The sequence below is a fragment of the Rhinopithecus bieti genome, unplaced genomic scaffold (assembly GCF_001698545.2).
Source record: "Rhinopithecus bieti isolate Rb0 unplaced genomic scaffold, ASM169854v2 scaffold_5889, whole genome shotgun sequence".
In the NCBI taxonomy this organism is placed as follows: domain Eukaryota; kingdom Metazoa; phylum Chordata; class Mammalia; order Primates; family Cercopithecidae; genus Rhinopithecus; species Rhinopithecus bieti.
The window spans coordinates 2,310,342-2,323,521 of NW_016805277.1; the positions used below are offsets into that span (position 1 = coordinate 2,310,342).

General features: G+C 50.6%; 1 protein-coding gene across 2 annotated transcripts in view; it reads left to right on the plus strand.

The window, feature by feature from the left end:
- The window catches only part of FSTL4 (follistatin like 4), a 417,177-nt gene that overhangs the window by 197,612 nt on the left and 206,385 nt on the right, over positions 1–13,180 (plus strand). The window contains exon 4 of one of the 2 annotated variants that reach the window (XM_017871986.1): positions 7,639–7,890. In XM_017871986.1, coding sequence (XP_017727475.1) covers positions 7,639–7,890 — 252 coding nt within the window. The remainder of the gene's footprint in view (positions 1–7,638; positions 7,891–13,180) is intronic. The other variant, XM_017871987.1, reaches the window with a different exon arrangement.

Below are 13,180 nucleotides of genomic sequence, written 5' to 3' on the forward strand. Positions count from 1 at the left end.
CCCGCCCCACCCCCGCCCCAGTGAAGAGGAGCTGCCTGTCAGCTCTGTCAGCTCCCACCGCAGCAACATGGCCTCTGGCTCCAGCCCCTTCTCCCTCTGCTCTACCAGGGGCCTTTCCCAGGAGAAAGTTCTCTCGTCTCAGTAAGTCTCAGCAAGTGACTTGGAGCCTCACGTTCCTCCCTTTCTGGGGTCTTTCTGTGAGGCTGGGGGCTCTGAAGGAAGATGCCCCAGGCAGAAGAAAGAGATGCGAGTCCTTGGCAGCTCCCTCAGGTGATGTTGGTTAGTGTAGGGATTTTGGTGGTATTGAGAAAATTATCCAAAACTTGGGAATAAGGCAAAGAGAGGGTGGCAAGTCCTCCCTCTGGGACCTTGTTTACTAGATCTGCCCAAGTATTATTTACTGATCCAGGCTAGAGGGTTACGTCTTTGTTCAACTCACAGTTTACCACTGATTAAAGGCCCAGACTGCAGTGACATGTTAACTTTCACATTTGTTCCCAGTAAAAATGCACATGATTCTTTTTGGTGGAACAGAGAACCCAAAAGGTTATGGTTGTCTTACCCTGCAGGTCACTCACCTACTGTGTGCCTAGCCTAGGCATCTCATCCCAGCCTTCTTTCTCTGGTGCCCATGTGGCTCCTCCAATCCTCCTGTGAACCAGCATCTGCACTGTGGGCTCTCTCATTAAGAAGGCAAACACAGCTTTAACACATGCTCATTTTAGATTCTCATGACAGTCAACATTTTTAAGTTTTTGAAAAGTATGCTTTGGCACTTGTGTTTGGTGTTTGATCTTCAACTGTGACCAAAAATAACCACCTCCAAAAGCCGTGCCCTGGGGCATTGGACAATATGTAGAAACCTATTTGTGCTTTCGTTTGATACAAATTGGTTAGATAGAAACTCTTTTGGCACAATTGAGAGGCCTACTGACAGATGAAAGGTGTTCCTTCTCTCTTCTTGTTCCAGGCATTTCTGACTTTGAAGTTAATTTGTCAGACCTCAGGTTAGGATCTGTAAACATTATGCATGGCAGGTTGCATTACCTTCCAGCAATGGGCAACCATGTGTTTCTGTTGAGCTTTGGGATTGGAAAATGTGGTCAAGTCTTTCAGAGCTGGTCAAACTGCTTTCATCAAGTGCACAAGAACCTTAGCATACAAGCTGTGCTCACTGGTTGAGTTTGAAATCACCTGTGGTCACTGAGCATACGTCACATCTGCCCAGCAGTCACCTGTCCAGTTTCAGGCAAAATAGCAGGAGTGGAGACAGGGAGGTGATGAAGCTGGAAACATCATAGTGGGAGGCAAGGGGCTTAATGGCCAGGTGTCCATGCATGACAAGGAGTGGGTTTGGGCCTGTGATGTTCACAGATCCAAGCAGGGCTTCCTTCTGCAGCCCTGTAAACCTCCAGCCTTTAGAGAAGTTGCTCCCTGGGCCCCTAAGCTATGTGTCCATGAGGTGGATGAGCAGCAGCCATCCTGTAGCCGGGGTTGCTGATGTGTGGATGTATCCTGACGCTGGAGAAGCTCACACTATGGACATCTAGATCCTCCTGGCATGAGTTCCTTGAAGCAGGGACCATATTGCCAGCTGAGCAGATTATCCCAAGTTCGAGGGATTTGGAGTGAGACTGATTCAAAGTTAGGCTCTACCACCTACTTGCTGTCTAACCATAGGCAAGTCACTTGACTCATGTTTCCTAATCTGTAAAATAGGCATATATTCATGCCACAAATATGTGCTGACTAGGGCCTGTGCGTCTACTTAATAGAGCTTTGAGGAGGATTAAAGGAGCATCAGATGAGCACATAGATTCTCAGAGTTTAGCATGGTGCCTGGTGGGCATGCCTCAGTAAATAATAGTCACTTTACACATGACCTTCTCTGGCTGGGTGTTCACACACATATGTCCTTGGGAGGAATCACAGATTCTCTTCCCAACCCTTGAGTATAAATGAGGCGTTACAGGCTGGAGGTGGACCTGACGCAGCCCCAGCACCCAGGGCATCTAGGGGTATGGAGGCCCTCACCAAGGTGGCCTGTGGTCAGAGCTCAGAGAGGGCTGCTCTCTTCCCACCAGCAGCCCTGAGGGGTGCGGAGAGTTTTCTGGCCCCTAAGAGGAAGATAGACAGCTGGGAGGACTGAGTGGTGGGGTGGCGGGGCCTCACCCCACTTTCCAGGTGGAACAGTTGGGCAGGGTGAAACTTTGCATCTGCCTCACAGCTCCCAGCAGACTGAGTCTGCCTGGTGACGTTTACCTTGGGGCAGGGCTTCAGGAGTCAGACCTCTTCTTATATCAGGCCTCCTCACCCTGCATGCCAGGTCCAGGGCACCCGAGGGTGCTCCACTCTCTCCTTCCCCCAGGTCTCTGCCATCTTCACCATCAGGTCTCAGGTCTAATCTCACCTCCTGAAAGAGGCTTCCCTGACCACCAGAGTAAAGTGTGCCCGCTGCAGCACCCTGGTTATTTCCTTCTTCTCATTTAACACCATCTATACCTGTCTTGTTTCTTGTTCGCCAGTTCACCCTCTTGTGTGTCTTCCTACACTGTCATGGTAGTGCCCTGAGGATAGAAGTGTATTCTGTCTGAATCCCCAGCACCTGGAATTGGGACTGGCACATAGCAAGTGCTCGGTAAATATTTGTTGGATGAATAGACAGATGGCGAGCTGGCAAGCAGGCACTCCGGAAGTGTCCCGTTGTTACCACCCACCCTGTCTTAGGGTAGACATGGCATGGGACTGCAGCATGGGGCCTCTGCCTGGTTCTCACACAATCCTGAATTCTCTAGCCGCATACCAGGCACTTGGGTGGTTTCTGCAATGAGAGAGTCAACACTGATAGGCACTCTCTGTCCCTGGATCACCTTGCCATGTGTGTAAGTATAAGTTACCTTAAAGCAGGGAAGAATACTGGGACCATTACCTCCAATCCCTGGAGGCGCACCCCACATATCTGCACATGGCTACATGCACATGGCTCTTCCACAGGCAAAGCCTCAGCTCTGGGTCATTAAGAAACCCAACCATGACCCCAGGCGAGGGCTGCCGCTCCCGTGTGTTGGTATGTCAAGACCTGGAGGATAAAGTATATAAGGCCATGTATAAAGGGCTGTATCTGCCCATGGACAGGCACTTGGCTGGACAAGTACCTCTTTCTGCAGAAGCTGGAGACAGCTGCTGTGCTGGGCTGGGGTTCATGGCAGGTGGCAGATGAGGTTCTTGAGGTTCTTGGTGCTGCACACACTGCCTCTGGTCTTCTGCCTTCACGCCCTGCTCTTCTCAGCCAGTTTTGGGCTTTCCAGTGAGTGGCCTCCTCGGAGCCAAGCCATCACCTCATTGAGGCCTCATAGTGAGTTGGGGTGAGGTTGTGGAATTGAGTGCTAGGTTGTGTACTGGGGGCACTGACAGCCTTCAGGAGGAGGCCTAGGCAGAACCTCTGGCTGAGATGGGAGCAGGGAGCTCCCAAGGCCTTGTCAGAGATGGGGCTCTCATCAGTAGTCAAGCTGGAGATGAGGTCTCAGATACAGAAAAGCTGTGTTGGGAAGAAGGTGCCAGCAGGCCGTTGGCATCCAAGAGTGGAAGAGCTCGTGGCTTTTCCCTCATTGCCACTCGGGGCACTATCCCTGAGAAGGGAGCACTTGTGAGTTTTCTCTGGGCCCAGGAAGCAGTTACAGAGGCTGAGTCAGAGTTTGGAAGCAAAATTACCCAACTTTCTGTGCTCTTGGTTGTGGCTGGCTGTGGTGAAACAACGGAGGGGCTTCCTGCTCCAGGTGGATGTAGACCCCCTCTCTCTGGGGCCCATCTCAGAACTCAGCCTCCTTTTATGCCCTCCACCAGGGTCAGACAGGCTTGCCTTCCACAACCACTCAACTACACCACCTGTACCTATCCATGCTCCCAGTTCATGGCAGTCCTGGGTCTGTGGCATTCTTACTGAGAATTCTTAATCAGATTACAGAGGGCGTCTTTAGCACCAACTGGTACCAATAGACTTGTTTCTCCTGCCGCCATAATGTTAATGTAACAGTTCCCATTTCTGACCATGTTCAGTAAATTTAATTTGTGTTGAAAAGCAGCTTATTTGGCAAGATGATCAGTTTTTAACCTGAGTAAATGGCTTTCTTGATGACTATAAATTAAGCACATTGTACTTTTCATGCATTGTGGTTGTCCTCATAAATACTATAGGCAGTTGCTGGTAGTCTCACTTGGTTATCTTTCCCATTACTGTTTTATCATCATCATAGTAGGAGTGGGGAATTCATTGTTTAAATGACAAGGAGGAAGTGGTAACAAGGGGCTTGTTTAATGAGGAGCCCACTCCTAGGTCAGCATCTCCGGGGCTGTGGATCAGATTCTGGGCCTTCCCCCACCCAGGGTATTCTCAACTCTCAGTGGGGCCTTTGTGAAGGGCATATGCAGGGCCTCTGTGCTACTTTTGTCTTAATTGCAAGTAATCAGGAATCAAATATTTGCCGACAGCCAATTTCCATGTCAGGGAGAACCTGAGTGTTCTTGACAACTTCAGTAGCCACAAGTTGGCACCAGTGTTTCCTTAACACTGACCCTCGGAGTGCAGCCTGCAGGGAAGGCCATGGGAGCCTCCCCAGCAAGCTAAGCAAACGTGGGCGCCTGCTGCCCTGTGTGATGCTGGGCCTCAGAGGTGCTCACTACCATCTGGACACACAGCTTTCAAAGGAGGGGTCGGGGAAAGTAGCTTCTCCCCCAGCCCCCCATGAACTGGCTTTGGTTTGCCTGCCTGGGCTGGAGGAGGTAGTCTCTGAAGCCCCTTCCAACTCTGCTTCTCCAGGATTCCAGTTCTCTTTACTCCGGAAAGCCCATCTCCACAGACATCCATCTTCCCCTCATACCTCCACCCTTCCACTTTCCTCCTGCCTGCTTTGGAGAAGGCAAGGGAAAATGTACCCGCACCAGGGCCCACGCTTTGAGGCTTCACCAGCCTCCCCATCTGAGCCCCTAGCCTGGCTTCTTACCTGCACTGAATTAGCCTTCAGGAAATCAGTTCTGAACATTTCTGCATTTCTTAAAACCTGAGTATACTGGGGCCACACGAAGAGAAAGGCCCAGCACCTGTGGGGCCTCCTGAGGCCAGAGCAGGGCAGGGCAGGCACTTTGGGGTAGGAGGATTCAGAGAGGGACACTTGGACTTGGGCTGGTAGCAAGCACTTCATAGAGGAAATGCCTACAAGGGTGACTTGGAACTGGTTTAACCAGAGGGAGAGAGCAGTGGGGGCAGGGCACACAGCCTGAAGCAGGCTCACTGCCCAGAGTGCAGAGACTTTGGCTCTTGTTTCTTCAAAATGGGCAGTTAGTGGGTCGCACCCTATCTGCATGGGAAGGTTATTAAAACAGTGATCCGATGGCAATGCCCTGCGTCCTGGCCCTGTCTTGGGAGAGAAACAAAAGCTGATATTTTCGGAGCTGTTAGTTTCTTCTAGTAGCCGCCAGCACTTTCTAGGGTAATCCATTTTCCAACAACCCAGGAGAACCACGCTAAGCAAACATGCTCTGTGGCAAAGCAACCATAAACACCGTGAGTGGGGGGCCTCCAGCCCAGAGCCTCCCTGCCAGGCGCCTGCCTGCCTTCCGCCTCCTTCCCGCCCCGCCACCGTCAACCTTGACAGGAAAGCGTGCAGAGGGGCTGCTGAATGCCACTGGGCCTTCATGGTGACATGCAGACAATTAGCAAAGTGGATAAAAGAGATTCCCGCCCGCTTAGGATCTGCACTTTTACACTGCTCAGAGATATCTGACCTTCTAGTTTATTATGATTCAAGAAAAAGTCAATACTTCTTAGCTTGCCAAGGCTGGAGGAATTTAAATGAATTATTGAATCAAGCAGTTAATCTGCCAATAACTGATTTTTTTCCTTTAAATCTATAATGATGAAAAGCAGACTTAACCAAAAACAAGAAAAAGGAGATCTTTCTTTTCTTTTCTTCCTTTCTTTCTTTCTTTCTTTCTCTTTTGTTCTTTCTTTCTTTCTTTCTTTTTCTTTTCTTTTCTTTTCTTTTTTTTTCTTCTTTGCTTAGACATTTTAATCCTATGGGTAGGAGCTGGGGCTGAAAGTTTGGTCATGATTACTAGGGCCATTCTGTCTTGCTGAGTATTTTGATGGAGATTTAATTAACAGTTAAAGCAAAGTCTTCTGAGGCCATAAAAATCTGTATTCACATGTCAGTTGTCTTTTGGTGTCCCTGTGTAATTCCCAACTTTCCATCTGTACCTTCAGTGACATGTGCCGATTATCTCATTTCCAGACTCCCAGAATGCAGTGTGATGTTGGTGATGGATGCCTGTTTCACCTTACTTAAACGTGCCCTTTCCAGCTGCCCTGACCTCTTTGGTGTGTGAGCTCTGGGTGCTGCTGCCTGAGTTCACGGTGGGTGTTGTAGGGTGCAGGGGACACTCAAGCAATGTGGCAGCTGCCATTTCCAGGGGCTCAGCCTTCTTGTCCGTAACTGCAACATTGTGCTAGAAAGGACTGGGCGATGGGGAAAGGCTGCTGGTGTCTCCCCTGATGACGTGTGTCTTGGAGAACCACATTCTCCCCCAAGAAATGGCCACAGCCACTGGTCTCCTGACCTCAGCTACCCCAACCCCCATCCTGAACACTTGGAGCATGACTTTCTTCTTATGCCTTACTTCCTCCCTGCAATGGCTCCCCAGTGCCTACAATAGAGTACCTAAATTTCTCTGCTTGGCTCTCCAAGTCTCCCAGAAATCACACCTTGCCCCCGACCCCACCGCTGTACAAAACTCCTACTCACATTTAGTCTTCTACCTGAGACCTGCAAATGCCACCCACAGGGCGGCTGGGGGAGTCTTGGCTCAAGCCTGCTGTGTTTCTGGGAAAACTCTTCTCTCCTTTGCAGGGCCGACTGGCACACCACCCCCTCCATCATCTCTACCACTCCCAGTTACTTCTCCCAAACTTAGCTCCCTGGCTCCCATGCCCTTTGCCTGATCTGCATACATGTCACCACCTTACAGAATGACAAAGTCAGGAAGAAGAAAAGGCATGGCTTGTTCATCTTTGAGACCCCTAGTACACAGCCTGGTCCAAAGTCATGATATAGTAAAGGAAAAGAAGGACAGAAGGAAAAGGTGTTGCAGGCAGGAGGTGGGTGGGGGGACCGCTTTTTAAAGAGTCATTGATTTTAATAGGTCTCTAGTCCAGGAGGCTGACTGTGAGCCTGGGAGCAGTGGTAGCAGGCTTTGTCCTTTGGTGTAAGGTGCTTCTTTGTGAGCATAGAATGGCTGGGTGTTTTCATTTTTCAACCGGAAGCAAGAAAAGTAAGCCTAAGAAAGAACCAAGAGTTGATCAAAAGCCCCCAGCTGGGTCCTAGGATGGGCAGGTGTTGTGTTTCAGATGTTCAGAGGGAGTCAGCCATGAAACCTGAGCTCTGCAAGGCAAGACACCCTTCTTGGCACCAATGGCCACCTCATGGAGGGACAGGGACTCCCTAGGAGACCCCAAGTCCCCAGGCACCACCTTGAGTAGCTTGGCTTCACAGGCAAATGGAGTCTGTGCTTGTGAGCTACAAAGGAGGCCCTTGACCTCAGACCCCCTGAGTGTTTGTAGCTGACCCTCTGTGTTTGTGTGTCCAGCAGGGCTTTCCAGCCACAATGAGCTACTAGCCTCCTGCGGGAAGAAGTTCTGCAGCCGAGGGAGCCGGTGCGTGCTCAGCAGGAAGACAGGGGAGCCCGAATGCCAGTGCCTGGAGGCATGCAGGCCCAGCTACATGCCTGTGTGCGGCTCTGATGGGAGGTTTTATGAAAACCACTGTAAGCTCCACCGTGCCGCTTGCCTCCTGGGAAAGAAGATCACCGTCATCCACAGCAAGGACTGTTTCCTCAAAGGTAGGAACAGGGCCCTTGCCCTGTGGTTTTGAGTTTTGTGATGGATCTTCTAATGCCTTTTTGACAAGTGACCTGGGTGCTGAGTCTACAAGTTACCTATCTGTAGGAAATAAAGACAAAGACTGGTGTGTAACAAAATGGCAGCAGTGGCATATTGGTGATGCATACTCTACCTGTGTGCCACCTCCAGAGACCCCTGCCCTTAGAGGAAGCTTCTTGGGGAGCAGAATCCAGGCAGGTCAAATTAAACCCTGGCTGGTACAGGTTCACTAGGGACCAGACAACAGGGCACTACCCAGTTCTCCATACAGGATGAGCCTTTGCAAGGTTGTGACAAGGACCATGTTTACCCTTCTGCACAGAGTCCCATGAATCAGGAGGCTGTGCTGTGCATAGCATGTGGTCAGGCAGACACCAGCATAATGGCTCCCAGCATGGCAAGGACACAAACTCTGGCCTGGAGTAGTTGTTGTTGGGAAGGCACCCCATGTTTTACCTGTCCAAAATACCTCTGAGCAAGACAAGGAAGCCTCTGGGTGGACATCAGAATATGTCCATGGAGCTGGGGCCAAAGGATTCATGCTTTGGGCTGAGATTGAGTCAGAAGAGAAGGCAAGTACCAGCTCCCACTGGATGGTAAGAGCCATTAGGGCAGCAGCTATGGCTGTTTTATGCCCTTATGTATTTTCAGCACCTAGCACAGTGCCTTGCACCAAGAAAATGCTCAATGGCTCCCAGATGCTTGAAGATACAAGAGTCAGAATGCACATCCTGTGTTGATTGATGTGGCCCTGGTAAATAGTACATGTCATGGCCTGTAGAAGTATTTATTGTGTACAAATATTTGTGTACAAAATGGGTATACATGAATTAGGAAATGTGTAGAAGACAGAGGCAGCTTGCAGGCAGATGGAAACAGGCCCACATAGCCTGAGCTAGGAGAGCCCATCTGGAGTTGCATGAGGTCAGGAAAGTGCTTTAGTTTGTGCAGGGAGGAGAGGAGGAGGCTTGGACTAGAGACCTGCCAAGTGCCTGCAACACTGGGAGACAAAGGCTTGAGAGCAGTCCAGGCTGTAGAGGCCTGGGCACCAAGTGGGAAGGGGCAGAGCTCCTGCCTCACCCTCACAGACCCCACTGATGACACGTGTGTGTGGAGGTGGATTCACGGCTGAGGTGGTGGAGCAAAGGTGTGTTTGCCTCTGTTACATCTACCTGTGTCACCTGCACCCACCTAATGGGCCACTCCACTTAGCAGTCATGGCAGCATGGAGTGCTAGGCAGGGCTTGGGAAAGGCGCCTTTACCTGGTGATGACAATAGTCTTGGACACTTTCACGGCTGTGCTTATAATGCTAATGCCGAGGTGCTTCAGAGATCATGAGACACATTATGGAAATGAGGCTAAAATGAGCCTAGGAAAAATGTCCCCAGTCTGGAAGCGCTGCCCGGCCACGTGCCACCAATTCCTCTGCAACCGTGCACACTAAAACACTTGACCAGTTGCTCCAGCTTTATTGGCCGTGTTGAATTTTATAGACTGATGTTCCATTCTCTGGTTTCCAATATCCTCTAAATTGCATCTTCCTAAAGGTTTCTATTTCTGCATCAGAGTGTGCACAGCCTCCCTCACCATCGGTTATTCAAACAACATTTCTCATTTCCTGGGAGGGAAAAACCAGCCACCACAAAACCCACCGAGGTGAGGAGGGATGGGAACAAGCTGGCGTGGAGAGCGGGGCAGGCAGCCTTGAGCAGATCAGGGCTCAGTTCTGCTTCATGTTGATTGAATTTATCCACCGAATCCTTCTGACTCATTGAGGTTTTCACAGATTGTGAGTTGCCGCCCACTTGGTATAGCAGAACTCCTCTCTTAAGGACCACTTTTTGGTGGAGAGTGGTGCCTGTGAGTTCCCAGAAAGACCAAGGGTGGCATCCCAGCTCTGGTACTGAGAGGTGACAACATGCTAGCAGCCCTCACTCTGGGCACCTCCTCCACCTCAGCATCCACTCTGGCAGCACTTGAGGAGCCCTTCAGCCCGCCACGGCACTGTGGGAGCCCCTCTCTGGGCTGGCGGAGGCCGGAGCCGGCTCCCTCTGCTTGCGGGGAGGTGTGGAGGGAGAGGCCGCCGGTGGGAACCCAGGCTGCGCGCCACGCCGGCGGGCTGGCCAGAGTGAGTTCCAGGTGAGCGTGGGCTCGGCAGCCCCGCACTCGGAGCGGGGAACCGATGCCACCAGCCCCAGGCAGTGAGGAGCTTAGCACCTGGGCCAGCAGCTGCAGAGGGTGCAGCAGGGTCTCCCAACTGTGCCAGCCCGCCGGCGCTGTGCTCGAATTCTCACCGGGCCTCAGCTGCCTCCCCGCAGGGCAGGGCTTGGGACCTGCGCCCGCCTTGCCGAAGCCTCCCCCACGCCATGGGCTCCTGCACCCCCGAGCCTCCCCGAGCAGCGCTGCCCCTGTGCTGCAGAGCCCTGTCCCATCGCCCAAGGGCTGAGGAGTGAGGGCGCACGGCAGGGGGAGTGGCGGGCAAGCTCAGCCTGCAGCCCCTGTGCGGGATCACTGGTGAAGCCAGCTGGGCTCCTGAGCTCTAGTGGGGGACTTGGGAGCAACCTTTATCTCTAGATAAGCGGCCATTGTAGATACACCAATCAAGCACCCGGTGGCTAGCTCAAAGGTTGTAAATAAACCAAGCAGTACTCTGTATCATAGCTAACCTAGTGGGGACTTGGAGAAAGCTTTAGTCTAAGCTAAGAGATGTAAATACACCAATCAGCCCCACCCTGTGTCTCGGCTCAAGGTTGTAAATACACCAATCAGTATTCCGTATCTAGCTAACCTAGTGGGACTTGGGAGAACTTTTCTGTTTAGCACTCTGCTGTCTAGCCTAACAGGATTGTAAATGCACCAATCAGCACTCTGTGTCTAGCTCAAGGTTTGTAAACAAACCAACCAGTTCTCTGTGTCTAGCTAATCTAGTGGGGACTTGGAGAACTTTTATGTCTAGCTGGAGGATTGTAAATGCACCAATCAGCACTCTGTGTCTAGCTCATGGATTGTAAATGCACCAATCAGCACCCTGTCAAAATGGTCCAATCAGTTCTCTATAAAATAGACCAATCAGCTCTCTATAAAATGGACCAGTCAGCAGGATATGGGTGGGGGGGGTCATATAAGGGAATAAAAGCAGGCTGCCCCAGCCAGACAGTGGCAACTCACTGGGTTCTCTTGGAGACTGTAGTAGCTTTGTTCTTTCACTCTTTACAATAAATCTTGCTGCTGCTCACTGTTTGGGACCATGCCACGTTTAAGAGCCGTAACACTCCCCACGGAGGTTTGCAGCTTCACTGCTGAAGCCGGCGAGACCACGAACCCACCGCGAAGAATGAACCAGTCCAGATGTGTGGCCTTTAGAAGCTGTAATACTCACCATGAAGGTCTGCAGCTTCACTCCTGAAGTCAGCGAGACTACCAACTCACCAGAAGGAAGAAATTGCAGACACATCTGAACATCTGAAGGAACAAACTCTGGACGCACCATCTTTAAGAGCTATAATACTCACCACGAGGGTCCACGGCTTCGTTCTTGAGGGCAGCAAGACCAAGAACCCACTAATTCTGGACACAGTACTTCCCAGCTATGTGGCCTTGGGTGCATCACTCTGCTTCTCTGGGCTTTTTCCTCGGGTGTAAAATGGGACTAACAGCAGTACCCACCTGCTGCAGCCCTGGAGAGAAGTGAAAGAGGGGCTGCACAAACATCACTTAGCACACTACACTGCCTGGTACATCGCATGGATTTAGTGTTCATGAGACTTGCCATCATTATTTATTCTAATCCAGCATGGCCATAGGGCGAGAGTAGACAGATGCACAAACTGTGAAGAACGCAGAGACAGGAACAAGGGCTCTGCCTGGGAGGTGGGGGGAGAGATTTCTGGGCCCAGATTGTTTAATGGTACTTGGAGAGTGGGTGAGGAAGACATGAGTGTCAGGCAGACACACTCATTGCTGGGCCCTGTCCCAGCAGTGTCCACCTAGAGCAGGGCCTTTTCTTTATGCAGATGGCCTCTTGGGTCTGGATTCCACTGAAAGCCTTCAGTGCCTCACCCTCAGGGTCAGCTGTAGTCCTGATAGAAGGGCAGGAGAGCTGGGCTGCTTCTCCTCCTTGGTCATTCCCATAGGGAGTGACCACCACACAGGAAAGACTTGGGCGCTCATTCACAGGAGCTTGATGAAGGGAAAGCAGGCCAGCCCCGAGGTGAGTTTCTTGGGATGTGAGCAGTTCACTTTGACCAGAACCATGGCTCCAGCGGGGAGAAGGAAACAGATGGGAGCTTCTCTGGTGACGGGGGTCCTGGAACAAAGGAGAATGTAAAGAACAAGTTCCTACAGTCCCCACCCCACAATGGCAGCAGAATATTTAATAACAGCTTGAGGTCCATGGATGACAGTTTGTCATTTGTCCTAAATTTCCAGGGAGTTAATATAGGAAACAACAACAACAACAACAAAACTTGTTTTCATGCAAGCAAAATTCTAAAATCATCTATCTTTAATTCTCTCTTTCTATAAGACTTTACGAGAAGTTGTTGTGACTTCATTCTCCGGGACTTTATCTGCCCCCAGAAGTCAATAATTAGGACAATTCCTTGTGCAGCTGGAGTGTGTGGAGCAAGAGGAGAGAGGTGACGGGCTGTGCTGGGCTAAGTCACTGCAGTTTGGAGCTCCCTGTCTGTGGCCAGAGCCACTGATTTTCTGTTGGGGAAGGGGTTCTCCTGAGGAGTGGTGGGGGACACATAGCCTTCATCACCCAGCAAGGGATAAGAGGCAGCATTGTGAGGCCCATTTATAAGAAAACTTCTGGTATCACAGTCCAGTTGCTATGGCAATGGGATTCCTTGTGAATGTAAAATGAAATATATCATTTAGGGATCATTAGCATGTACAGGAAATCAACCAGACTCAAAAGGATTGCTGCAGCTAGAGTTTACAGCTTTGATCCCAGATCTCCTGAGTCACAAGCAGGATCTCACTGAAAGTCAGGGGCAAAAGGGGGTGTGGGAAAGATGTATCTCTTCTTGTGGCAAAATTAGAGTCACATTTTTCCTCAACACCAAATCCTACCAAGAGAATGCCAAGATATTGGATGGATTTCACTGTTTAACTTCTTACAGAGTTTGTGTTTTCAAAGTTATCTTGTGACATCGCATTCCTATTTGTGTATTAGTTGGCACTTTTAAACTCATTTTTCTTGGTTTTGAATTCATGCTTTATCTCCTACGCTGTTCAAGAAGAT